This window comes from Astatotilapia calliptera, chromosome 20 (genome assembly GCF_900246225.1).
Source record: "Astatotilapia calliptera chromosome 20, fAstCal1.2, whole genome shotgun sequence".
NCBI classification, from domain to species: Eukaryota; Metazoa; Chordata; class Actinopteri; order Cichliformes; family Cichlidae; genus Astatotilapia; species Astatotilapia calliptera.
The window spans coordinates 29,061,650-29,088,422 of record NC_039321.1 but is presented as its reverse complement, the minus strand read 5'-3'; the positions used below and the strand labels follow the sequence as shown (position 1 = coordinate 29,088,422).

Genomic DNA, 26,773 nt, shown 5'->3' with positions numbered 1-26,773 from the left:
ATGTTATTTGTTTCAAACAGTGTTTCCTATGTTCACAGCTGAATGTAAAAATCATCAAAATGTCCTCAAGTCGTCCAAACACATTAAAGAAAACAAGTTATGTTTGCGTCTCGGTAACGTAAGACAAAAACCAAAAAGTGCTCTCTAGCTCTACAGCAGAAGCAGAAATAGTGGTCACAGGGTGATGAGTGATCTGTGAGGAAATAATGTGGGCAGAGAAATGCAAGAAGTGTCAAAGTTAAAGCCAGCACACATGTGATCTGATCGTCTATTTGGCTTTGCCAAGTACTTATCAACATTGATTTACCTACCAGCGTGAGAACAGGCATGTTGCATGTTGTTGTTCAAGTAATATTCGAGCTTGTGTAATCAATATTTTCCCCTATACAGGAAATTTCCTAATACAGAAGATGCCATTTAGTTTTAAGGTCATTATCTTTAATAATAATTTGTAGATTTGTAAAGAAGGGTTTCAGGAATCTTTAATGAGGATACTGCACATACATGTCTTATCTTCTTAATTTAGTTGTTAAAAGAATGAAAACTGCCTGTTCTCTTCTCACAACCTCACTAAACATGTTCATTTCCTTCCTCCTGCTGGGGGCAGACATTGTTTCTCTACTGTGAGCTGAGTGGTTTCTGTCATATTTCAGATCTGTTACAAACAAAATGACAGAGCGTGCATCAACAGTGGGAGTGCTTATACAGCTACCAGGGCTACCCTTGGAAAAACTCAGAACAAACCTCATCAATATGGTCGTCAAATCTCATCTTTATTGGGGGAAAGAGCTTTACCTCCCTACAATTTTGTGATCAGGACTGTAAGCAGTGAGTGCTTCTCCAATTACATTTACTCCATACTATTGTCATTTGCATTCTCCAGCAATGGCCTCATTATACTTCACCTTGTAGCCAAGGAGAGAATGAATTGATGGACCGGCTTCAAGGGTAAAAACATTACAGACATATTTCACAAGCTTGTCCTTTGAGTCAGCTTTGTCTAAAGGTTAAAACATTCACACACCCACTTAAATCATGGTTTCTGGACAGCATCTAAAATGATTTACTTTCTATTTTATTTATCTGTAGCTTTGCATTACAGGCCTGTCTGTAAGCAAGTCAGGTCCCTAGATATGGACCTGCCACATGATCTGAGCTGCAAAACTGAGAAGAAAGTCATTCTAGAAGCACGGCCCTCATCATCTTGAACATCCCCAGGCACTTATTTCAGTGGCCACTGGGTAAAAAGTGCATGTACAGAGTCACGTGTCACATCTTTTAAAAAGCCTTTCAGTTGTTTAAAATCTATTTTGCTTCAATAAGGTTTTAAAATAATTTCCAGAGTTGTACTTCTGTCCCTGTCTTTGCTGTTGCAAAATCTTCCATACATTTCCATTCTGCATTCTGAGCGCCACCTCTCTTATGTCATAGCTTTAGAACCACTAAGTGAGGATATTAATATCTAACTGCAAGTGACTTATTTCTCTTACTCGTGAAAATATTAGAATTAGAGGAGATAAAATTCAAATATCTTTGTTAGATCAGTTGTCTTGTTATTCATAGACAAACACATATATACAGGATCCTCAGGTTTTAAAGAGTGATGACAGACATATTTACAAAGAAATGTAAATTTTTGATAAATTTGCCCAAGCACTAGAAAAATCCCACCACTTTCTATATATAACCTCTTTTTACCTACATTATCTTAACCCCCACCATTCTCATATGGTTAAGTTCAGGCTGGATTTTAGCTTTTTTTTTTTTTTTTTTTAAATGTTCTCAGTTTGAAGGTTTCTATTTGGCAAAATCTAATAAGGAAAATGTCTATATAAAAAGGGGGGTAGATGTGAACCTAGCACACTTCGTTCCCACTTTTAATGCCGGTCCCAAACCTTAAAATGCACAAGCAATGCTCCAAAGTATGAAACATTAGTAAGGAGGTCATATGGTATTAAGATGCCTTGCCATACTGTACTTGAATACTACAGGTTGATCAGTCAGTGCAGTTTATAGGTTTACTGACTTAGTTCCCCTTTGAAAAGATTGCTTAAATATAAAGAAAGAACATTATTCAAGTCTTCTTTTTTAACCAAAACCTTTAATCACAGTATAAACAAAAACATATGACAAAAGCTGAGGAGTTAAGAACAAAGAGTTCAGAATGTCCCAGAGGAAAAGCTGTCGTCCAGCAGATGTTCAATCACAGCTCCAAGCGTGAGCCGGCAGCTGCTGCCTCTGGTAGAAGTGGATGCTCCAGGTCTCAGACTTGACTTGGGAGGGTCCTGGGTCTCCAGCTGTGCTCACCCATCCCGTTGTTGTCGGCATGTGACGTCACAGCCATGGCGGAGAGCACGGTTCACTTGGACCTCTGCCTCATCTTTCTCCTTTTACGCTTCAGCCTGTACAGAAGACGTCACAAAGTTCAGTCACACTTCAGGTGCTATAAAAAAGTAAATATATAAACGGGTGTGAATGCAAAAGGGATAACTCTTACCTGCGCATGCGCTTCTTTCGCCACTACGGAAAAGAGACAATGTTCAATTAGCTATAACACATTCATAGAAATTGGCCAAAATATTTCATAATGGGCTGCAGCTGCCAACATCTGTTTAAGCAGGACTTTAAATTCTGATGGCTATGCTAACCGTCAAACTGCACAAGCTCGCTGACTAGCTAACAAATGTAGCCCCGCTGGGAAGTGTATTTATCCCACACAGAGACACCAAACACCAACCTTAGCTCTCATGTCGACGAGGGGACGCTGCAAACAGAAAGAAAATGTTACGGATACTTTCGATTGATTTCATATTAAGACGATTAACTTGGATTCTTACACCGACTATTCCCACTCACCGATCGCTAAGGAATCGTCTCCACGAAGGACGTCATAACGTTGAGACGTCCGATTTATATGGCCTCCTACGTCATTCTCAATGGACGCCAGCGAGACGTGGGAAATTGAGTTTTCAAGATGGCAACGCTCTTCAAATGATTTTATTATTGGACCATTTATTTTTAAATAATACTTACACACCGCGCATGTGCGAGAGATCGCATCAAATCTTACTTATAATAGACTCACTCCCACCTCTCCACCCGTCCACGATATTCCTACATTTAAACTCTCTGCCACTGAACGTACCTTCCCCCTTTTCTCCTCCGTCTTTCCCAACAGTAGCATATTTTCCTCCTACAACCTGCTGCTTTATTGCGCTGGTAGGCATCATTGGAAAACCTTGCCTTGGTTGATCCAGTATGGAGATCTCATTCTTGAGGATTTACAGATTTTTATGTGCAGTCACTGGAAGGTTTGTTCTTTCTCCTGCAGATCGATCAAATGGATCTGTATCTGCTCCTTTGTACATGGAGGAACAGGTGTACTGCCAGATCTCTTCAAAATGACCTCCAGTGGGCTACTTACACCGGTCAAAAGTTTTAGAACACCCCAATCTTTCCATTTTTTAATTGAAAATTATGGAGTTTAATGTCTCATTGCACTCTGAAATGAAAGTATAGCACAAATAAGCAACTGGACTGAAAAACGATATCATGGAATAAATTTATAAACCAAAGTGTAATCTAAACTTTTGACTCATCAAAGTAGCCACCTTTGGCAGATATAACAGCTGAAGCTGCCATAAACGTGTTCAGTTCATCCCAAACCAGCTCGATAACATATCACGGAAGCTGTTAACTCTCAGAAACTTGTCCTCTGATTCATTTGTGGTTTTGGGTTTGCCAGACCTCTTCCTCTGTCAGTTTGCCCCAGTTTCTGAGTGACTTTTGATGGTAAAGGAAACTGTACTCATTGACACGTTGACTTTCTTTGCAATTTCTCTGCAGGAAAGACCTACATTTGTAAGTGTCATGATGGTCTGTCTCTCTTCCATTGTTAATTGCCTTTTTCTTGCCAATTCTGTAGCAACACACTAATTTCTGCAGTACAATACTGTTCAACTGATCACGAGGTACCGCAGTGTTTTTCACAGAGTTTTATGCAGACAGAGGGGGTTTGTAAGAAATCCAGAAAATGTGGAACCCCTGCAGGAATTTGTAGCACCAGCCTTCAAGGCTTTATCAAACTCCATTGCTGCAGAACAGCTTTACATTGTTATCCTATTTTGTGTTACCTGAAAAAGGCCTTTTTGTATAATTCTGAATTGTACATTTTCAATTTTGGGTAACATTACCTTTTTTAACCTCTGGCAGTTCACCACTTACCTTTGTACCATTTTAAGCTATCAGTGGACTTGAACGACTTGAATTGCAATAAATAACTGGAGGGTAGTGTGTGTATACTCCATGAAGAGGCATAGGAGTTCTGTGCCCGGACCCCAGCACTATGGAGTCACCAGAACTGCCCGTTCACTTCACATATGAAACACTTGAGCATGTGTGACAGGCATGAAAGAGTCTGCCTGTGACATCATCAAGCATGACCAGTTTGGTAGAGGGTCAGAGGGTGATAGTGTGAAAAGGCATCCTTGGAAGGTTGCACAAACGTCCACATGCTAATCTGTACCAAACTCAGGCTTCTGTTGTTCCAGTCGCAGTAATCCTCCTGGTATAGGGTAAGACCCAGCCTCACAGTTCTTGGATGACGAAGTCACTGGAAGTTCACATATTCAGATCCAAGTCTAGGACATAAGGCCCAGGACACCATCTGCTGTCTCAAGAGGAGCATATCTAGGTGTTAACATAGTGCACACAGGCACATGGGGCCACACACTCCTGAGCATCATTATAGGAGTGACTTTGAATCCAGCCCTCAAAGACGTGGAGATTCTCTCGACAAATTACACAATATATACCAGTAAAGATATTCAGCTTGTATATTTGATCCATCAAAATTAAATGTGATTAAATTGTTCCCTCAACTTTTTCATGCAGCTACTGTGAACCAAACACAAGATCTCTCAATCATGTGGGCGTAATTTAATCCCGATCCTCCAGCATGGCCAGTGGCTCGCGTCCCAACCCTCTGGGATCAGACCCTCGATAAAGAAGATGGAATAATGAGCAGAACTACTCAGAGCGGTTGTCCATTAACCTTCTTAAAATGTAAAAACAATCTTTTATTCATGAATACACCAAAACAGAACGCACACAAATGATGTCAGGTGGTTTTTTAATGTTTCCAAAAATAGTCTCTAAAAGTGGGATTTGTTTTACAAAAGCATCCATATATTTAACAGGTATGGACTTCTTATGTAAACACAGACTGTCAGACTCAGTGGTGAACCCTTGGCAGGAGTTAAGACCATCCACAACCGAGGAAAAGAAATCAATTTGTTTTTACTGGTTAGATGTGGGAGGTCCTAAATGTTGACTTTAGAAACTGTTAGGAGTAACTTATAGCAGAGGCTTACGAGCGTACAGTGGAGCACAAACCAAGCAAGAGCGGTATAAATTCTGCAATTAAACTGAACGATGGGGGATGATGTGATGAATCGGGACAGACGTCCACATTTATGCCCACGACAAGTTAAACTCATGACAGAGGCGTGGCTTCACTTCAAAGACCTCATATCTTAATGTCACACAATTACACTGACGCAGTGCTGTGCAGTCGCCATCCTTGGCTGCTCGGTCGAACTCTTTTTATTTTCCACATCTTTCACTACAGTTGGAGAATGAATGGAAGGCTCAAGGTCAGTCAAATGGTGGCATTTTCCAGTGAGAATATGCCCTTGACCAAAATATCCTCTCTGGTAGCAGACCACTGTTAAGAGAATAAGGATGTCTCAAAGGCAGTAAAATTTACTAGAGATATAAGTGTGTGTTTTGTATGAGAGAGTGTGTTCTAGTGGGAGTGACAGATTTAAGGAGCAGCATCATCCCAAACTGACATCAGTTAGACTCAGAGGTATTTGCAGCAGTTTGCCCACAAGTGCCTCACACAGCTGGGACAGAAGGATTCGTGACGTCTGTTCTTTGGATCATGTCTGTCACAATTTATTGGAGCATCGATTTATTCTGCGGCCTCGGTCTCCATCGGCTGTCCTGTTGCATTCTCCACTGTCTTTGAAGCCTTTTTTTAAAAGAAAGGATCGACGTTAGAGCAGAAACTTGTCAACAGCATTAAAGTGAGATACAGAATCACAGCGTCCTGGATCTCACCTTCTTTTTCTTCTTCTTCTGAGTCTTACGGCTGGCTGAGCTTTGAAGTAAAGCCTTTAGTGGGAGAGGGAGGAGTAGACAAATATGACTTTCACAACCCGATGAGCTACAGCATTAAATACATCAACACATAATGGTCTTGCAAGTGCGAAGTCAGCTAACAGGCGAGACACAGCAGTCCCATTAGTCTAATCGTCCTCAGGAGGAGGACTGTGTATTAAAACCATGTATTACCTTCAGCTCTGGGTCCTCCACCTCGTGCTCAGACTTGTAGAGTTCTGGCTCAAAGAGGCTGTTGGTGATCCGCAGAGGTCCGTTGGCCATGAGCAGCACGGTGAACTTAAACTGGGCAACGAACTCGCCTGAACACAGAGGGTTCACAGTTATAGAAGTAGTAGTAGACACCTCCACAGTTCCTGTTTTTCCATCATTGTTTGTCAACAGAGACATCTAGTGGCCAAAGAAGGTTGTTTTTTTTTTCATTTTTGATGTGCGACAGAAGAGTGAAAGGGACGGCTTACAAGATGATAGTGAGACCGATACGGTTTGGAGATGGTGGCACTAACAAAAAGACAGGAGGCTGAACTGGAGGTGGATGCTGAGACTTTCATTGGACGTGATCGAGACGGGCAGGATTAGATGTGATTAGATCAGCTTAGGTCGAGCAATTTGGAGGCAAAGTGAGAGAGGCAAGGCTGACATGGTTGGGACCAACAGGAGCGAAGATCACAGAGAATATTCATAGATGTAGTGAGGGAGGAGGGTTGGCGGGACAGAAGGATGACAGTGACAGGATGAGATGGAGGTGGGAGAACTATTGTGGAGACGGGCAAAATCGGTCAACAAGATCTATGCAGAGAAACTTAAAAGTCATAACAAGGCTTCCTTTACCTAACACACTAAAAGACTGTTAAACTATGGCCTGTTGTCCCTATACTGCAGAGAGTCTATCACTCGGAGCTGACCAGCCAGTATGCAGCCACCTGGACCTCAGTTTCTCCCGCTGCACTCAGACATGTAACGGTGAAGGCCGTGAAGTGGAGGGCCCGACTGCTGCAAGAAGGGCTGCACAGTCAACACTCATGCTCGTCTATGCCTACCTCCAAAGCAAGTCCTTCCACTTTTTGTCTCTCCATTTATGTCTCTTTTTAAAAATGTTATCATTTACTTTAACTGCAACAGCAAGTTTTTATTACGTGTTGGATTAGAGACGTATTGCTAGTGCTAAGTTTGCAAGAAAAAAGTTGCACACCCCTTTGAAATACCAGGAATTCTGACTGGATTATTATGATACTGGGTCAGAATAAGACATGAACCCAATCAGGCTAAACAAATAACAGCTGCATGTTTTCACGTGTCGTCGCTGAACACGTCGACCGACCACTTATAGTGCACGCTCACTCCTAAATACACAGTGGTGCTCACCCTCTTTCTCATGCAGCACACTGAAGGGCTGTAGCAACTCATGTTTGGCACACTCCACCACCCCCAACCTGGCCTTTGCTTCATCCTCAAACGCTCTGAAGACAATGGAAAGAAAAATAAGTGGATGAAGGTGCAAACCAATTTCTGTAATAATAAAATGAAAAGGCAGAAATACAAGAAATCTCTAAACTGGGGTTAAAAGATGCTACCTCAGAGTGAAGGGCATGGCATCGAAACGTCGCTCAACCTCGCTGAAGAACGTACGAGAGGTCTTCATCTTTAAGCCGTACACCTTGTTGGGGTCTCGTTTGTAAACTGTGGTCCTTTGACCTCCATCCTTTGCCTTATTTAAATAAATAAATTAACAAATTCTTCATACTGAGCGGAAAAAAACCCCCCAAACTAAACAGTTGACCATACACTTCAATCCTTCTCACCTTTCCCTCTCCGGTGCTGACAAGCACATCCACTGCGTATACTTCATGCACCTCAAACTCGGCCTTCTCGTGGTCCTTTCTGCAAATACCACACAACGAGGTGAGCTACTGGTCAAAGACTACACATCGACCACTATACGCACCAGCTGACAGAACTCACTTTTGCTGGTCCGATGGATTCTGGATGATCGTTTTCTCCCCGTCGATTACGTGCTGTTTGAGCTGATGAGAGAGCATGCCTGCGGACATTCAAAAACTAAAATGAGTCAAGTGGCCCAAAATCACATCTAGAAACCGAAACCAAAGAGTGTTCACAAACACTCACCCTCAATGGGGGAGCACTTGAATGACTTTGCAATCTTGTTCCAGGCTTCCGTGACCTGCGTGTTCTGATGAAAAACAAACAGCGGTGATTATGAGAAGAGGTCTAAACGGCTATCTGGTCACACAGATCTGGTCAGTGGGAGAGCTTTACCTGGTTTCCTGGCTTGACGAGGCGGAGAGCGGCTTCAGCACAGAGGTGAGCTGCCTTAATGACGTCCGCCTTACGTCCTGTCAGTGGGTTGTCCTGCAGAGACACGAGAGGTAAGTTAAAGACCTAAAGACCTATTGGGATTATTGGAGGAAATCAAGCATTTGATTGCTACAGGGCGGGTGTATTCCTCATACCTTGGTCACGCCGACAATGAAGCTGTGAGCCACGTTTGAGATGAAGCCGTCGACGTGCACACCGAGATCACTGCACGCAAACAGGAGGTGGTTAAATTTCGGCTTCGTTTATGTTTTCAGTGCTTTTTTCCCACCTTGCCGTAGGATGGGGAGCATAAAATCAGAAGCTTACATTTTGACAAGATCGCCATCCTTCAGTATGACTTCAGGATCACTCTTCAGAGGGGAGAAATGGCACACGCAGTTGTTAACAGAAACGCATGTAGGAAAAGCGATACCTGGGAAGGAAAGAGAGTGAATGAGGGAGTGCTGAGTCAGATTGGCGAATAATGAAAAGCCCAAAAGAAAGAAAGAGCAAGAGAAAGAAAAAAAATACCTTTCTTCATTTCCTTTTCCCTCTTGAAGATCTTTCCAGTTTCTGCCACAATGAAGGCATCTCCCTTTTCGCACAGGCTGAGCACGGAGACGCCAGTTTTAGCTGCCTCTACTACAGCCTTCAGAGCTTCTGCAGGGCAAGAGATAAGAGAGCCATTAAACTGGTTAATATGGTGTTTAAATAACAGACGGCAGACAAGTGCCTGAAATACTCTTTTCATCATAACTTTAATTGCTGATTAATCCTGGGTCAATCAGCTGTTTAGGCCCACCAAACGTTTAGAATTAGCAGGAGAGACAGTGCTCCTCTTGTCATCAGAGGGCACAGATAAACCCATTTCACATTTGCTGTGAGATTAACGTTTGACAGACTGCCTGACAGCTGTGGGTCTGCCCAAATCTGCGCATTGACGAGAGTGAATTAGGTGTCTTAAATCAAGATCAGCTTATCATACATAAATCATAATAAGGACATGCTGCCACTGATGTAAAGGACCAGCATATCATGTGATCTCGTGCATCATACAGAGAAGGGCTGGGGATGAAAAACACCCAGTCTCTGTATTAAAAAAAGGATCGTGAACAAATGCTTTTTTCTTCTTTTTTTTCCAACATCAGGTATGTTGATAAATGTTAATGTCTGACAGGCAGCCTAGAATTAAAGCACAATTAATAGTGCCACAGAGAAAGTCGGTTTAAACGGTCTCTGCTTACGCCAGTTATTACCTTTAATTACATCGTATTAGTCAATCAGGTCACCAGCAAAGTTAAATTAAACTTAATTTGTACGGATCTGAATTCACTGCACACATGCGTTTAAATGTGAGCTGCCTTATTTTGAACCCTTGCGTGTCATTTGTACTTGCCATTGTTATCTGTTAACGTTAGCAGTTACAGCTAGCTAACGCCTGATAGCCAGCTAGCCCAGCCACATAGCTTCCTAGCTTACCGGTGTGCTGCTGTGACAGCTACATGGCGCTAAACGTGTGCGGATAGCTTTGAAAAGAAATCTAGGCGTAAATGATCATAAAACCCGTATTTTATTTGTTTATTTTAAAAAAGCCCCCGCTTCCTAATGTGATCTTCTTGTTATCGATGCACTGCTGCGGCACATGGCATAGCTGCTGCCTGCATATGACTAGCTGGCACTGCTAGCTAACATCAGGCACGGCTCTGGTACTTGTAAGAGATCAAAACGCCTCGTTAGCGATGTATTTACTTACGGTTTGCAATCTCGGCGCCCATCTTGTACTTGGTAACCACCAAGTCATCGGCGATGGTTTGCTCCTGCGTCTCATCATCTCCAGACATGTTGGCAGTGTGTCCGCGAACTCGAGAGTAACTTTTCCCCCCGCGGGTCTCAGTCAGGCTCAGGACGGACCACGCTGCTCTGCACACCGGCCCGCCCGACTCCGGCCGACAGCGCACGATCAGCAGATCCCGCCTGCTGCCAAAGACACACTCTGCAGTCAAGATAGTTCACTTCCAGCTCGGTGCATTGGCCGATGGTTGGCGGTTTTGCCAAATTTACTAGCTTGTTCGTTAGCTTTACGTTTAACTTTTTTGGGGTTTTTTTGTTCATATTTTATTCGTTTTTTTTAACATAATATTTGTTCACTTTTACTTTACTGCACCCTAATAACATTGTAATAACATGATAATTAGCTCATAAGAGGATTTAAATTGGGAGATATAACTACTCTGATATATACAGGTTTAATTGGTACATGCACAATACTTTATATTTTTTTCACATTTTGCTAAGAAAGTGGGAAATGCCGGACTAGAGCAGCGCAGATACTGAAGGACCCGTCCCATCCTGGCAACAAACTGTTCCAACTTCTGCAATCTGGTAGAAGGTTCCGCATCATCCGGGCAAGGACAGAGAGTCTCAAGAGGAGCTTCTATCCCCAAGCCATCCGTGCCCTAAACACACACACCCGCCCTCTCACATCCTCTATAATTGACTGAGACAGGACTCTTCCAGACACTAAACCAAGGAACAATGTACATTTCAAATTCCTTTAATTTTAAATATGTTTATATTGTCTATTCTGTAAAATAGTCAGATGTCTATTCTTATTAATATACAGAATAATATACAGAACTTTCAGCGCTTGAAAGTAAACATTTGGTATGACCACTGTTATTCTTCAACACAGCTTGAACTCTCTTCATATAATTTCTTTAAATAGTCTTCAGAAATAATTTTTCAGGGTTCTTGAAGGATATTCAAAGCTCTTCTTTGGATGTTGGCTGCCTTTAGTCTCTATCTATCTATCTATCTATCTATCTATCTATCTATCTATCTATCTATCTATCTATCTATCTATCTATCTATCTATCTATCTATCTATCTATCTATCTATCTATCTATCTATCTATCTATCTATCTACACACACGAATACACATTAAGAAAAAAGTTTATCTGAGGAATAAAGTTAAGATTTACATTTTTTATTTCAAGAAAAGCAGGCTCTGAAAAATACGGTGGAAATGAAATATGCCCATTAGTTTCACGGTTTCTCTCGCTACTTGAACAAAAGCGGAAAAATGTGACCGTTGACTCTCACTTCCGTCATCTCTGATCTGCATCTGAAATAAAAGTAGCGCGAGCGCGTCACCAGTGCCGTCTCTTGCCTTTTACGTTTTCTTACGTGTCCCCGGTAAATCTATAGAGTACAGTCTCTTTAACTCTGTCATTTTATTGAATGACTGAGCAAGAAAATAAATAAAAAAAATAAAACAACCACAAAAACAACGTTTTATTGTTTTATTATAAAAATGTCAACATAATGTAAAAAAATGCTTCTGTTCACATATAGATGACAAATGGTAGGATAGCTGCAAACTAGTCACTTGAATTTATATAATAATTCATGTTACTATAAGGAGTACCATAGGGAATCATCTCATGTTACTGCATTCACTGTGATACGAAGGTCACTTAATACATGTTTGAGGACACCCTCCAGTTTGTTGGCTTTGTACCATCTCACAGTTGGTTTTCATGAATTATTATTCACCGAATAAAGAAGTAAGAATCAAAAATATTTTAAATATTCTTCTTCTTCCTGAAAAGAACCCATAAAAAATTGAAAAAAAAAGGTGAACATGAATATGAAACAGCCCACATTTATGACAGCAACTGCAGCAGTTTCTGTGACTCTGTCCCTGGCCGCATTATTAGGTGCGCACAGCATCTGGTTTGAGGAACAGCCTGCTGTGCCAGTAGTCTGGGTTGTCGAATGATGTGTTGCTTGCAGGTTCCCCCACACCAGCGCACACCTTGATGTATTCCCCAATCTCTGTACACCTGCCACTGCCCATCTCCTCACAAATAACCCTCCCCTTTACTGGGAGGTTCTGGTATTCTGTTTCCTTACATCTGCTGGGCACCACCCCAAATCTGTTCATCTCCTCATACTCCTCCACCTTTTCTCCTCCACCTTTCAGCACATCTGGCCTGGGCATGGCCGTACTGCTTAGAGTGGCTTTGTTGTTTGTGTTCTGGGTTTCCTCCTTTTCCTCTTCCTCTTTGTGCTCCTTTTTCAACACCTCCACTGTTTGGTGTATTTCCTGTTCTTCTGCTGCACTCTTTGCAGATGTTTGACTCCCACGTCTCTCTTGTGATGATTCATCTCGTTCTGTAGAGTCAGAGTGCCTGATGTCCATGTATTCATACCTGCCATTCCCTTGGGCTGGCTCTCCTGGGTCATCCACAGCTCTGATATCACTAGTGAAGTCACTAGTGAGCGGCTGTTTCTCTGCAGAGTTTATTCGCTCTTCTGCAGTTCCTTCACAAGCCTCATGAAGTGGATTCCTCCTTACAGCTGAGTCTGGTGGCAGAGTTTCTTCGTGTGCTATGTCCTCTATGGGTAACAGAGCCATGAATGTTGGGGAGGGTAAGGGTGGGGTTTTGCAGCAAATCCCCACAGTGGGGTCGTCTTCCTGTCTTGAAACGCTGCTGGCCAAACGAGGAGGAGTGCTCTCCTCTGTGTTCATGATTTCATATTCCTGGGTGGGATTTATCACCATGAAAAGAGGCCTTGAGTTTCTTTGGCCAGAATGAGAAATTCTGGAGATTTGAACTGTGATAGGGTGCAAAGAAGGAAGAAGATTAGGAAAGACGCTTTGGTTAAATACATGATTTAACTATTTGAACCAAAATGTAACAAAACAACAAGGCACTGTTCCTATTTTACTGCTCATAATTGACCTCTTTCTGGTGTACTAGGTGAGCCAGGTAGGACATAGCCATAGCTGTCCACCTCCTCCTCTTCCTCTGCCGTCCACACCTTGTACGAGGGTGGACTGGAGGCTGTTGAAAGTTTTCTCTGTTGGCTGATCGGTACACGACGATTACTCCTCTCTGAGCCAATCCTGGCCCTGTGAAGACTCGCCGTCCGTAAGCCTTCTTCATGCACCTCTGCCTCTCTGCCACTCCCCCTGACCTCTAACCTCTCAGGCAGAGTCCGGACTGAGCTCAGACGAGACCTGTGAAACCACAGCTGGGACAGAAAAGCAAAGAGGGATGGATAGTTTGTTACTTCCTGAGGAGGGAGAGAGGTATGAAGGTATGTAGGAGTGCAGGTAGGTAGGTATATCTTGTTGACCTGCTGGCCGTGACACCAGTAACATACTCATTCAAAGTGAAGTTCTTTGGAAATGAAGCTAATCATATCAACTTTGAGCAAATCAGAAATCAGGAATGTGTCTTTGCATTTATTCGTGTGAAAGTTTGTTTTTGTAAAAACCTGGCGGAAGCTGTCTGCTGGGCTCGTGGTCATTGGCAGGTATCCTATATTTCCAGGCTGATATGAGCCACTCTGCAAAAAAAAAATTGGTGTGCTGATTCTGCAATTATCCTGTAACAACAGTGCAGAAATCCAGGATGTCCTTCTTTACCCTGCATGAATTAATCCGAGAACGAGAAACACTCCACGACGGCGAGTTCTGAAGAGGAGGTGTAGCCAAACCTTCCTCCAGTCCCTCCTCATCTTGGTCTTCTAAACCTGGATCCAGAAGTCCTCGCTCTGACTCCCTTCGATGGGTTGCATCTGGGACAGGTTCTTCTCCTTCCAGCTGCAGGGTAATCAGGAATAACAGGCACTAAGATTAAAGACTATATTTCAGAACTAAAAGTTGTAAAATGAGTAGCCATCATAGTCTCACCTTGATGACAAGGTATCTCGGTGGGTCCCTCGCCATGCGAGTGAAGTCACTGGCCAGTTCTTTGAAGGTGGGCCTTATGTTTTCATCAATCATCCAGCCTAAACATAACAAGAAAAACACCAATTTTTATCATGTATCAGAATGTATTTGTGAATAATACCTGAATAAATGGTAAATATAGTTCTCTTCTACTTTAATCACTTAACTTGATTACTCAAAACACTTTTTACTACAAGCCAATCACACACATTCATACAAGCACTCTTATTATTATTTTTATATCTAAGCACCTTGTTTAACATCCCTGCACACTCTTACACTTCAGTTGCATCATGGGTAATTCAGGGTTCACTATCTTGCGCTGGGATACTTCGACATGGAGACTGAAATAGTCTGCTCTACTTCCTGAGATATATGTGTGTGCGAGTATGTGAGAGAGAGAGAGAGAGAGGCTAATGTTTTGACTAACATTTCACCATGACCATGTACACGTCTATAGTGCAGATGTGGGGCTGTGACAGACGTTCGCCCTTCTCCAGCAGACCCGGCACTTCCTGAGGTGACACGGATGCATATGGCTCTGCCCCAAATGACATCATCTCCCACACTGTCACCCCTGTCCAGGAAAAGAGGACAATTTAAATGCTCCACGCCAAAATTCACAGACAGTGACGTTTCAAGAGGAAGGTTAATTTATTAGTGCATACACCACAAACAGACACACACACACACACACACACTGACATCCTCTTACCATAACTCCAGACGTCACTCTGATGAGTATATCTTCGAAACAAGATGCTTTCGAGTGCCATCCATTTTATTGGCGTCTGAATAAACAGAAAAAAATGCAGACACTCAAATTGGTTTGTGTTTGATTGCATTACTGGAAGAGACAATAAAAGCTGTTTAACAATTCAGTGTGTATCGCAAGCTCAATGACTCACAACAACCTTTGTGTCTGTGTAGACGTATTTCTTGTCATCAGGGTAAAGGAGGTCTGCTACGCCGTAGTCGGAGATCTGGACCTGATAGTCATTTTTCAGTAAGATGTTGCGTGCAGCCAGATTCCTGTGGACCATGCAGTGCTCTTCCAGATAGTACATGCCCTGAGAAACAGATGTGTAGTCCTTGTAGTCACAGATTATTAATATATTTGCATGGAAAAGCAAATTAAAAAAAACTGTCCTCACCTTTGCAATCTGCACACACCAGTTGAGCAGGAGCTGGGGATCCAGGCTGTTCTTCTTTTGCCTGATGTGCTCCAGCAGCGAACCTTGTGAACTGAGCTGGGTCACCAGTTGCAGACTGGCACCTGGGCAGATGCCCAGCAGCCTAACGATGTAAGGGTGGTCCAAGCTGCCCATGGAGAGCATATGCTACACAACAAACAATGCAATGATAATGTGATTACTGGGCATCTTTTGGCATATGATAAAAGACAGGCATTCAATCTTTACATTAACTTCTGTGTGTGATGTTAAACCTTATTTCAGAGGAGACTCACATCAGTAATCTCAGTGAAAGTCTGTCGGCCTGAGCTATCCTGGATTGTCTTAATGGCCACGGGTATTTTTACCGTCTCTCCTTCTGGAGTCCAAAATCCCTTAAAAACAAATTAAATGTAGAGCTGCACACAAATCTGTGGATAATCAGTGAAAGTCTAACAAATCCAGGCCAATTAGTACCTTGTGCACAGTGCCAAAAACACCCACGCCAAGGGCTTTGACTTTTTTCAGCTCTGAGGGCCTCAGAAGGCGGGCATGAACCTTGGTGCCTTTCTCTCCAGGATCCAGCAGCTCAAAGCTCTGCTACAAACAGACCAGTTATTCCAAGGGGATTTTCATCATCATAGCAAATGCAGTTAAATCAGTCCAGAAGATATAGTTGGGTGTTTTGTAAAGTCTCACCTCTCCGCTCTCCAGGTACCTCCTCATAGCCCTCTTGCGATGGATGGCAAGTCCTCTGTGGTAAAGCATGCCCAGGAAAAATAACACCAGGCAGAAGATTAAGCCAGCTGGGACACCCAAGGCTATGCCTGTGATCTGACCACTGCAGAGAGAGAAATAACAGAGTGAGCACATCAGCTAAAAAGAAAAGATTTTATGTCATGATAACCCAGCTTACGTTTGGGGAAACTGAAAATTACCCTTTTAGAAATAAAGTTTTCGAGTTCAAATATTTTTTTTGTTATAACAGTGGAATGATTTGTGATTTAGATTTGCAGTACACTGCAATACAAATTGCAGTGTACTTATGTTCACCAGCAGGAGGAAACACTAACCTACTAACTGCCAGTCTGGCTGTCTCTAAACAGTCCATTAATCCTGGGCCAATGCATCTGAAAAATGAAAGACAAAGTTTTCTTTATTATGCAGAGATTCAACAACCTAATTGGGACACTTCACTTTGGGGAAACGTGGGCATATAGACTTTTTTAAGTCCAGTCTCACCCCTGTGTGCAGTTGTGGTGACACGGTTGACAATGACCCTTCCTGTCGGGGTATTTGAAAATGAGTCCCTTCTGTCCATCATTTATCCCAGTGGGACAAGAGGACATGCAGAAAGGACCATCTTGAAAACTGGCACAAGCCACGCAGTCATCTGAACCCTACCAATGAGAGAGAGAAAGGAGGATCATAAATAGAGACTATGTGAGATAAACTCTGCTAGAGTGACAATGAACCAGAAATGAACCACAACAGTGATGCCACCAATATACGAGGTATCACAAAGCCCTATAAGAATACAATGTATACGAAAATAAAGAAAAAAAAAATACAATAATCACATGTTTGTTTAGAAGTATGCAGAAGAGCATTCCTGAATGCACTACAGCAGCAGAAGACCGCACCAGGTGCCACTCCTGTCAGCTGAGAACAAGAAACTGAGGCTGCAATTGTCATCAAAATTGGACAATAGAAGATTCAAAAGAAGATTGCCTGGTCTAATGAGTGCTGATCTCTGCTACGACATTCGGATGGTAGGATTTGAATTTGGTATAAACCAACCAACCTGACACTGGTAATGTGTAGAGTGGAAGTAGAGAGTCTCTAAGTACCTTTCTTGTTTCATCTTGATTTTAACAAATTTACTGCTTATCTATTTTATGTAAATAATCATAAATATAAACTACTGGGCTACAGTGTCACTGGATTATCAAAGCTAGTGATTACCAGTCCAGTGCAGGTGACTTTCCCACTCTGAGTCTTGCATTCTGGGTGACAGGCGGTACACTCGCCATCAGGACCTGCAAATTCCCTTGGTGCCCTGCAGGAATATTATCCAAGAAGCCAAACAAAATATTACATATACGTTCAACATACACACATGAATCACGAGAATGTAAACTCACAACCACTGACCCGTTGTAAAAATTACAGCTGTGCACACATGTGCCGTCTCGACTGTAGTTCCTACAGGAAAGACACTGTTCAGGCCCTGGGCCCCAGCATCCTGCATCTGAACATAGCGGATCACACACGTGGCCTTCTGCAACTACATCACAAAACTGTGTAAGAACAGCACTGATTACTTGCTTACAACATACAACACAATAGTGAATTCTGAGTTTAATATGCTCAAAATATAACATTTAGAATATAGTGAAGGTTATCTGTTAGTCCATCAGCTCACCACACTCTGCCAATGGCTTGTTGTTGCTGAGGTTGTTGCCTCGAACTCGGCGGCCCCTGAACAGCTTCGTCCAGCTTACAGTGTGGTGGTAGCAGAGATTGCTGTTCAGACTGATGTACATGCTGCCGTCACTGATTTCTTTCAGAGAGCGCAGACCCAGTGAGGTAAGAGTGGGGACGCGCATGACCGTCAGAGAAAAATGGCTTTCGTTGGAGGGTTGGAGGATGAAGAGGGGAGAAAAGGATGATTCAAATGGAAAAACATCAGATTGTCTGTAACAGATTATGTTGTAGTTCCAAGTAGTTAGGTAATGCATTCAGTCTCACAATGAACCTGTTGAAGGTTTCTTCCCCTTAAAAAGGAGTTTTTCCTTCCCACTGTTGCCAAGTGCTTACTCACAGGGTTCATCTGGTAGCTGAGGCTTTCTTTGTTTGTAGTCTTTACCTTACAATATAAAGTGCCTTGAGGCAATTGGTGTTGTGATCTGGAGCCTTATAAATAAATGAGTAATTCAACAGACAGTCCTATAGATAGATATTAGTCTGAGTAAGACGAATGCCTGCATGGTTTAAGAGTAATATATTTCCCTTACACACAAACATAGTTAGTCCCTCATTTTGGGTCATACTTAATAAAAAGTCAATTTTATAATTCTTAGTCAAACTCTGTTTTAGAAAGCTAAGATTATCCGGGGCACAACATAACAGGCAACCTGACAAAGAATGAATGACAGCAGAGCACAGAAATACACACAAGGATGATGAGGGAAATGGAAACGCAGGGGAACACAGCTGATACAAATGAGCATGATGCCACAGGTGAAGCAAAACTAAACACACTGAACATGGAACACAAGACTTTCAAAATAAAACAGGAAACTTGGAGACGTTAACTGGAACATCCAAGCTTGACACCAGACAGCGAGAGAGAGGAAAACATAACCATAGTGGACACGAGAAAGAGGAAACTAGACACCACTGGCTGCAGAAACATACATGGATACACATGACAGACAGGGGAGACATGAAGCAGAACATGGGGAGGACACGTAAACAGGTGAGGGACACATGCACATTAACACAGACACACAGAGAGGGACACAGAGGAGAGAGACACAAGGAGAGTATACATGACAAATGGGGGAGATGACGGGAGACAAAGACATCAATGAAACATATAAAGGGTGAGGGAGACTTAAACACAGGGGACTGGACAGACTCACACACTGAAGACAGGACACCAAAGCCAACATAGTCGGGAAGACACAGACATGGGAAGAACCTAGACAGAGGAGAGCTAAATAGGGAATTTCTAATTCCCTATTTAGTCCCTAATTTAATCCCTAATTTCCTTCGGGATTAATAAAGTATTCTGATTCTGATTCTGAATTAGAACTCAATATCAACAGAACTGACTAAATCTTAAATTTTACAAACAGGAACATCATAATACAAAAGGGCATGAAACTCAAAATGCTCGGTCAAATGACCCAGCCCATAACGCCAAATCACACATTTGAATCCATCAGCTGTTGTGATAAAAGCATCCTGCTCTGGCCTCTCACTGACACGTGCACGGTATAATCTGCAGTCTAGTCTTACTTGTAGAGCGTCCTCCCTTGAATGGTAGTGAGGCTCGAAAAAACAGACAGGTCATTCAGCTCTTTGGGCCAGGACTGGACGTTTAAAAAGTCTGAGAATAAAACACAGTGATTATATTAAGGATGATAGAAAATGACACTGTGCATAACACATCGCAGATAATTTGGATATTTGTTTTCCCCCAAAGGAGAGCATATATCATTTGATGGATACAACCTTTGTGTGCGTTATCAAGGGATAGAAGACAGCCTCATATGTGACAAGAAAAGCAAGCAGTTTAATGTTAATTGTGACTGTCACCTCACAGAAGTTTAAATGGATAGTTTACCCCAAATCAAACATGATTATGCTTTGATAATCGAGAGAAAGGAGACATCTTTGCAACCAGTATTTCCAAAGGCAGCTCACACCAAACATGGATGAATAGCACTACAGGTCCAGGCAGGAAACATGCATACTTGATTGTGAAATTTAATATAAAAAGCGGTCAACTGTTAACACGTAAGCACACCTGTTATTTCCCTGACTGTGCGGAACACTTCCAGCTTTTTGGCATCCAGTGGTGGGATGTTTCTAAAATCATCTCTGTGAAGATAAAAGACAGAAAAATACTATAAACATACCAAGTGTACGGCACCATACCCTGAGACGCTTTACTCATACATACTGACAGTTACCCCATAATCCCCGTGACCAGGAAGTGAAGGCTGCCCTGAATCTTGGTGCAGTTGATGAAGCTGTTGATGTTGCTCGAGTCCACAGTCTGCCTGTCTTCAGCACCAGTGCCTTCACACACTAAAGGGATGACCAGAAACAATCACATCTGACTACTGAGATATAATCTTGGTGGAAGAAGTGAAAAATCGCATTTGTATTCATTTCAACCTTTTGGGCAAAGTCCGCTGCAGAGCTCACACTTCCTCTGGCCTTCTTTCTCCACCTCCATCTTGTCTGACGGACAGGCGCTCACGCAGGAGCTACCATCCACCACAAAATGAGCTGTGAGGAGGAGGAAGAAAAGAAAAACACAGGGAATATGTTTTATTATACACATGCAGAGGAGCAAATAAAATAAAACGATTCACGATACGACTCTAACATTCTTAAAGCCTACCACCAGCTTTTACCAGCTTTGCTCTATTCTCTATGTCTCCTATCCACCCTGGACTCCTCCCTGACAATATGGGACACACATGAACACACCAGATCCAACACAACACCTGAAAACCTCTGTTTCCTGGTTAGAGTTGCTGTACCTGTCCCATGTTGTGTTTAGTTTTTGGCTTTGTTACATTTTCTGTCTTACCCTTTAACATTAACTAGCATTATGTTAGATCTGATACTATATATCAGTGCTGACTGCAGCTTCATGAACAGGCTCAGTGTGTAGTATATGAAAGTTTTCCACTTGTGAATAATCTTTCTCGTCGTAGAATGATTGACTTGTTTGGAAGTGGCCTTACAAGTGGCCTAGTTTTCATAAATGTGGTCATGCTTGCTAATGACTAATTAATGGCAGTGAATTAATTAATCCTTCCTTAATCTTTTTTCTCTTTATCCTTTTGGAAACAGAAAGAGTGCACTTTATTTTTCACATGCTGCTTGTGCATTTTGGCACAGTGTAATATGTCATGTGTTGTTGTTAATGTGAGGTTGTTGTTAGCCTGTCATGGACCAGATGATTTTTATCATTACAACCTGAAGCTTAAAACCTTAGAACTGAAAGAGAAAAAGTAACAAGAAAACTTTTAGACTTGTAAACACATGCAGGCCACTCACTGGGGCACTGAGACACACAGATGGATCCGTATTGGTATTTGGCATTAGGGTTGGTTTCCATTTGAAACGTCTGCTTGTTATAGATCAGAGCCCGGGGACACTGCGGCACACAGGCTCCGGAGTCATTGAAATGACGACATGCCTTTACAGGAACACACACACAGAAAGAAGAGAATCAAAATGAAATACTAAAAGCCCAAAGGTGAAGCTGCTGAAGTACATCACAATTCAAAAGACATTCATGGCCCGCAGAGGCTGAATCATACAGATTTTGGTTATAAATTACTTTTCTTCTAATGTCACCAAGAGGTCAAGAATTTTGTTTTTGAATACTGTGGATAATTTTTTATGGCATGCTGTTATATTATGTGCAACTACTTCCAAATTTAACTTGATGTTAAACCTAATTTCATCAAAGTAAGGTTGTGCGAGCCACAAGCATGAATATAAACTCCAGTACAAGAATGTGCTTGCATGAACTATTGTATTTACAAGCTACATCACATGGCAACAATTAAAGGCAGACTGAGCATCCATACCACAGAAGAACAAAGGAAACAAAGGATTAGTTTCCCTTAAACTCTGGAAAACCTGTTCAAGATTTAGAATTGGGCCCAGGAAGTAAGGAAATATTCCTAGCATGAGACACAGGAATTTAGACTTAAATCCTCCATGCAATTAACAAAAAATAAAATAAAGCCATTTTCTTGTTTCATCAGCAAACCTCTCCAAAGACAAAAAGATAATTCACTTACAAAACAGTCCACATCTTGGGGGCCTTTACATCCTGCTGCACACTCTATGTGACAGCAGTCCCTCGGGCTTGTGCCAAAGCAGCGGCTGTTACACTGTGGAGCGCACACCGTCTTAGTCACTAAAACACACAGGAGAGACGAGTTCATCAGAAGTCACATAAATGTGTATGCGTGTTGAATCTTTGTGTGCGTGTCTGTCTCCGGGTATTTCTGTGTAGCTTTGAAGAGATATAATGAGGTGAAGTGAAGAGGAGGCAAAGGAAAAACAAAACGTGGGCGCTCACAGATCTGGCATTGCTTTTCGTTTGGTCCCCAGCAATAATCTCCGCAAGATTTATGGCATGGGCCTAAAAAAGAGAGACATAGAAAGATAAGTGCTTCTTATAAAAAGAGATGATTTAGAGATGAATTGGAATACGTATAGCAGACCAGTAGTGACCTTTCTTTCCATTGTATTTGATATCAATAGGAGCGCTGCTGTCCCGGACAATATCCTGCCAGAAGATCCAGGGACCATAACTCAGGTATTTGTTATTGATAATCTGCACCCCTCCCTCCAGAATCTCTGTGAAAACATTAGTGAAACATAACGCAAGCTAGACAGAGAAAACGGTTCAGCAGATATATCAGGATCAGAGGCGAATCAAAATATACACTTTAAAAAACAGTATGAGGATAATTTTTTTCATGGGGTTTTTTAAGCCTCCAAGAAAATACTAAAAAAGTTTGAAAGAATTAGACAATAAAACCAATAAAAGATGCAGAATTTGGAACAAGGTAAAAGGAATGATCTCTCAGGTCATTTCATTTCAGTTTTATTTATGCAGCACCAGTTCCCATGACATTCATGCCTATCTTGAGTGGATGTAAACTTCTGACCACAGCTGTATGTGATGGAAGGGACTTCCAGTAGGACCAGGCTTGACCTGAGATGTTGAGTTTAATTGTTCCATTTTATGTAATGCACCACTCCCCACTGTCACAAACGCCTTGGGTTTCAGAAAGCATTTTCTTTTACAGAACAAACATTGAACGTTTTCTTTCTCTAATATCTGTTTTTCTGTTGTTCGTCTAACCCGTCAGGTTTGCGAGTCCCAGCTGCTGTAGGCCGTTGGAGCCGTCCTTGGGGTAGTTGAGGAAGATCGATAGAGCAAAACGTCTTTCATACAGGCTGTTTCCTCTGATGACGCGCAGTTGGCCCAGAGGAATCTCTTGAAAGTGGTTCATAGCAATAAGGACATAGCCAGTCACCTCACGGATTCTCTAGAGTGAAGAAGACCATTAATATAAGAGGCTACTTCTCCAATATGCTCTCCACTTTTTAACGCTTTTTCCAAATGTAACGACTGGAGAGTAAGGAAACATGACATTTACCTTGAGGAAGGAGAAGTCCCAGTTACTCTCAATCTGTGTGATCTCCAGGTTTCCCATTACAATCTCACAGCCATAATACCGGTTTCTAATCAGATTGTACTGGTTCTCCTGAGAGCCTGTGGAACTGAGTCCATTCTGCGTCCCTGGACACACTTCTAACACAGATAGGGAATAAAGATGAAAATGAACGTAAATAACACTGGGAAAGTGAGTACTGTGGGCTGTGTTGTGTCTGTGGTATTTATAGGGTTGGTGACTCTCCCTGGTGCTGTGTTCATGCCTGTGCTGGCTACAGATTTTGATGTGAAGCAGAGAGAAACAGGCAGGCTGTTACCCGCTTACATGGAGCAGTCCAGGCCTGGGGCTGATGAAGAGGAGGTCAGGGGGGTCAGAAGAGAGAGTGACTTTTTCTTTTTTTAATTTTCCCTCAGATAAAGTGCTTCGTTGTTGTAAAGCTATAAATGTGGACAGTGTGTCTCAGTGAGTGATGAGTGCTGCAGTGACAGACAGTGCTTCTGTGTATGCGTGTGCATGTGCGTCTGCAAGCCGCGCATTGCTGAGATCATACCAAAAGACAATGGGCCGTGTGTGAACGGGACTCTCTGGCAGAGGGAAGGGAAATATCGTGAACGGAAGGTGACATACACACCATCTCTGAGTGCCCAGCAAAAAAACTGAGGAACTGGTCCTTTAATGTGCAAATGTTAGCCACCTGCAGCACTCGCTCAACACGAGTCATATCTCTTGTCTTCGTTATGAACACATAACACACAGCTATAGGACCCTGAAGACTGCTGCATAATAACAATGGAAAGTTACATGCTGACAAAGGACTGTTGCCTAATGCACACTTATATTCATACATGGCAATTTTAAGCAAACACTGGCCCTGAAATATTCAGCTAATCTGGGAGGACTCAATAATATTTAACTCATACTTGGGATAACTCAAAAACAGGCATTAGTACTTAAATTATTTGTTAATATTTTGTATTTATATGAAGCATAGCACATTCATGAAAGGGCTCAGTGATCGGAAATTAGTAAGTAAACAAAAGCTCCTGACAGGAAAGAAAAACAGTGTGATTGTCTGACAGCTATCGCAAAGGGAGATCTGAATGTTGGCAAAGATTGCACATTAATGTCGTTGTAACTGCAGAAAACCACATTAAATTTTATCAGAAAGAATTTACTGACAGCGTGACAATCAGTTAATGGTAAATAGAAGTTCTTAAAGTGAACCTTTGCTGTTCTCTGCAGATTTTTAAAGTGCACTGCAAGGGCCTGGATCATAACAATAAAAAAGCTTTTAAGAAAGAGTGGTCTGCTGTGAACCAAACAAAGAGAGGCTGAGGTTTATCAGTTTATACTAGACATCTTTAAGTACAGTTAATTCTATTCTATTGCTATAATTTGTCTGGTAATTTCGGTATTATCTAAATTTCACGAGAACCAAACTAAGAAAGGATTTCAGATATAGAATCACGTCCTCACCTTCATGCGTTTGGGATGATGTTCGAAGCCTCCAAGACAAAATCACTCCCAGTAAAATGACTCGCCACTGCTCCATGCTGATGTCCAGCCTGTTCACGGAGATCTCTGCATATCAAAGCGGTTTAGGTAGTCCTCCGAAGAGCCAATATGTATTTCAGGGGGAAAAAATCGACTAAAGAATATACAGTAATGGGGGTATAAAAGTAAAAAAAAGTGTCTATTAAAGGGAAAATCAGATCAAGTCAAAGTGAAGGACAAGTGCAACTCCTTCAAACCACCTAATAAGAGCGCAAACATCCCTCAGACTACTTGCAAAACTGAAAACAGTGAACAAGTTGTAGTTTATTGTGATGAGGGAATTTCCCTCCCAGATGGGGACGTGTGATTGGCCAACATCCCGACCAATCAGCGGTTTGTCCGTCATTTCGAGCTGAAGCCTCGGTTGTTACACTAAAGCAAAGAATTCTGCTAAATTTATGAAGCCCTCGAGAAACGACAGACTCAATAGCACTGACAGAAATCTTAAAACGTTACAAACACCCCCACCTAAAACATTATAATAACAAAAAAAGCTGAATGACATACGAGCCAGTGAGACAGACAAGTACAGGTCGTTCAGTGCAGCAAATAGCTGATTTTGGATGTGAATATTTGCCGTGTGCAGCAGTTTGAACACCAGTTATTTTTGTTTCATGCTGTCAGCAGTGGAAGCAGCGTTTCGGTCCCCCACCCAGTAAGAGCCCAGCGCTCTGAGTGGCCGCACTGTTTCCCCCGTAAAGAGCAATATTGTCCCCGCAGCCCTGTCAACTGGTTAATCACCTCTTTGATGCGTGTGGAGCAGCCTGCCACAATGGCCACATTGTCAGACAGTCAAGTGACTTCTGAACCCAAAACAAGAACATGCTTAATTTGAGAAAATGGCCTCGGAGCAGACAAGATTCCTGAACACGGAGCTGCGGGTGAAAACGGGCCACTAATGGATGGAAATCATTAACCGCTTCTGACAGATGTACTGTTAATCTTATTTTTGAATGCGGCAGGGAGGGAGAGCCGAACAATCCGCAGTTTGTTTGCAAGCATCCATGTGCAGGAAATGGGAAGAATGGTGAGATTGAGATGAACTTGGATTTTAATGTTCGTCTCAACAACCTGATGGTAAAAGACGCCAAGAAATAACACCACAGCTCGGTTTATGTGTCCAGTAATTAATGTCTCTGTTGTTCATCTGCCTGGACTCAGGAGTCTCAAATGCCCCACTCCAGCCTCTTTTTCTGTCCAGCAGGAGGAGCCAGAGTCTGACACTTGGGCATCCGAATTCACAGCTGCTACAGGGCCCTGTGATGGATAGACTCGTTTGCACATGGATGGCTATTTTTACACACTGTTTATTGGACATTTGATCCAATCTCTAATTTCTTCTAATAAAATAAGGAGCCTTTAATCCAGTCAGTCACTGAATAATGGAAAACTTTGGGGGAAAAAAACACCATTGCCCAAAAACTGTTGGAAGAAATCTTGAAGACTGAGTCAGTTGTTTTGTTTCATAAACAGCAATGTGAAACTTTCCTGTTGCCGAGTAAAACGGTGTAAAGTGTAAGATTGTCACCAGATGCACTTTTTTTTGTGTGTGTTCATTTTTCACATGAGAGTTTCTCTGTTTGCCCCGTCAAGAAAAAATAGCTGCCTATAGTATTTACAGAGCTTGGCACTTTCACAACGCCACCATGGTGTCAGTCTCTGTGTCAGCCCTGGTGGCCCTGTCCCTTCCAAGGGGAACTGTGAGGGGTGCCTGCTGTGGCCTTTTGCAGTTGCCACTCCCTTCAGAGATTGATGAATTGATTGTGGGGCTGCTGCCAGTGTGTCTGTGCCCTGGGCGAAGGTGTCCCGGTTACGAGTGGGAATCCCAGCTATGGCATCCGCCCTGGGGCC

General features: G+C 42.3%; 2 protein-coding genes and 1 long non-coding RNA gene across 5 annotated transcripts; all 3 read right to left on the bottom strand.

Annotated features, from left to right (window-relative positions):
- Window positions 1-2,081: 2,081 nt before the first annotated feature.
- Window positions 2,082-2,899, bottom strand: LOC113013304 (uncharacterized). The gene is made up of 4 exons (XR_003270813.1): window positions 2,857-2,899; window positions 2,738-2,764; window positions 2,498-2,520; window positions 2,082-2,402 (listed from the first exon to the last, which is right to left on the bottom strand). It is a non-coding gene; the product is annotated as an uncharacterized LOC113013304 (long non-coding RNA).
- A 2,215-nt stretch (window positions 2,900-5,114) lies between these two features.
- On the bottom strand, window positions 5,115-10,487 carry pa2g4b (proliferation-associated 2G4, b). The gene is made up of 13 exons (XM_026154703.1): window positions 10,253-10,487; window positions 9,031-9,159; window positions 8,827-8,932; window positions 8,655-8,724; window positions 8,461-8,553; window positions 8,311-8,374; window positions 8,146-8,224; window positions 7,986-8,064; window positions 7,758-7,891; window positions 7,549-7,643; window positions 6,358-6,485; window positions 6,124-6,177; window positions 5,115-6,034 (listed from the first exon to the last, which is right to left on the bottom strand). The coding sequence occupies exons 1-13, from the start codon at window positions 10,338-10,340 to the stop codon at window positions 5,975-5,977; spliced, it is 1,179 nt and encodes a 392-aa protein (XP_026010488.1). The 5' UTR covers window positions 10,341-10,487; the 3' UTR covers window positions 5,115-5,974.
- Window positions 10,488-11,822: 1,335 nt separating this feature from the next.
- Window positions 11,823-25,156, bottom strand: erbb3b (erb-b2 receptor tyrosine kinase 3b). Of its 3 annotated transcripts, none has more exons than XM_026154506.1 (28): window positions 24,845-25,156; window positions 23,351-23,505; window positions 23,053-23,239; window positions 22,416-22,541; window positions 22,261-22,323; window positions 21,977-22,095; window positions 21,222-21,363; window positions 20,328-20,441; window positions 20,120-20,237; window positions 19,954-20,027; window positions 19,443-19,533; window positions 17,842-18,044; window positions 17,571-17,703; window positions 17,382-17,475; window positions 16,659-16,816; window positions 16,490-16,546; window positions 16,116-16,257; window positions 15,894-16,016; window positions 15,713-15,811; window positions 15,399-15,584; window positions 15,159-15,314; window positions 14,960-15,035; window positions 14,675-14,821; window positions 14,206-14,303; window positions 13,939-14,115; window positions 13,788-13,859; window positions 13,250-13,541; window positions 11,823-13,121 (listed from the first exon to the last, which is right to left on the bottom strand). In XM_026154506.1, the coding sequence occupies exons 1-28, from the start codon at window positions 24,918-24,920 to the stop codon at window positions 12,217-12,219; spliced, it is 4,383 nt and encodes a 1,460-aa protein (XP_026010291.1). In that variant the 5' UTR covers window positions 24,921-25,156; the 3' UTR covers window positions 11,823-12,216. The 3 variants fall into 3 exon arrangements, with proteins under 3 accessions (XP_026010291.1, XP_026010292.1, XP_026010293.1); XM_026154507.1 differs by having other exon boundaries at window positions 15,894-16,013; XM_026154508.1 differs by having other exon boundaries at window positions 17,571-17,697.
- Between the last annotated feature and the right edge of the window lie 1,617 nt (window positions 25,157-26,773).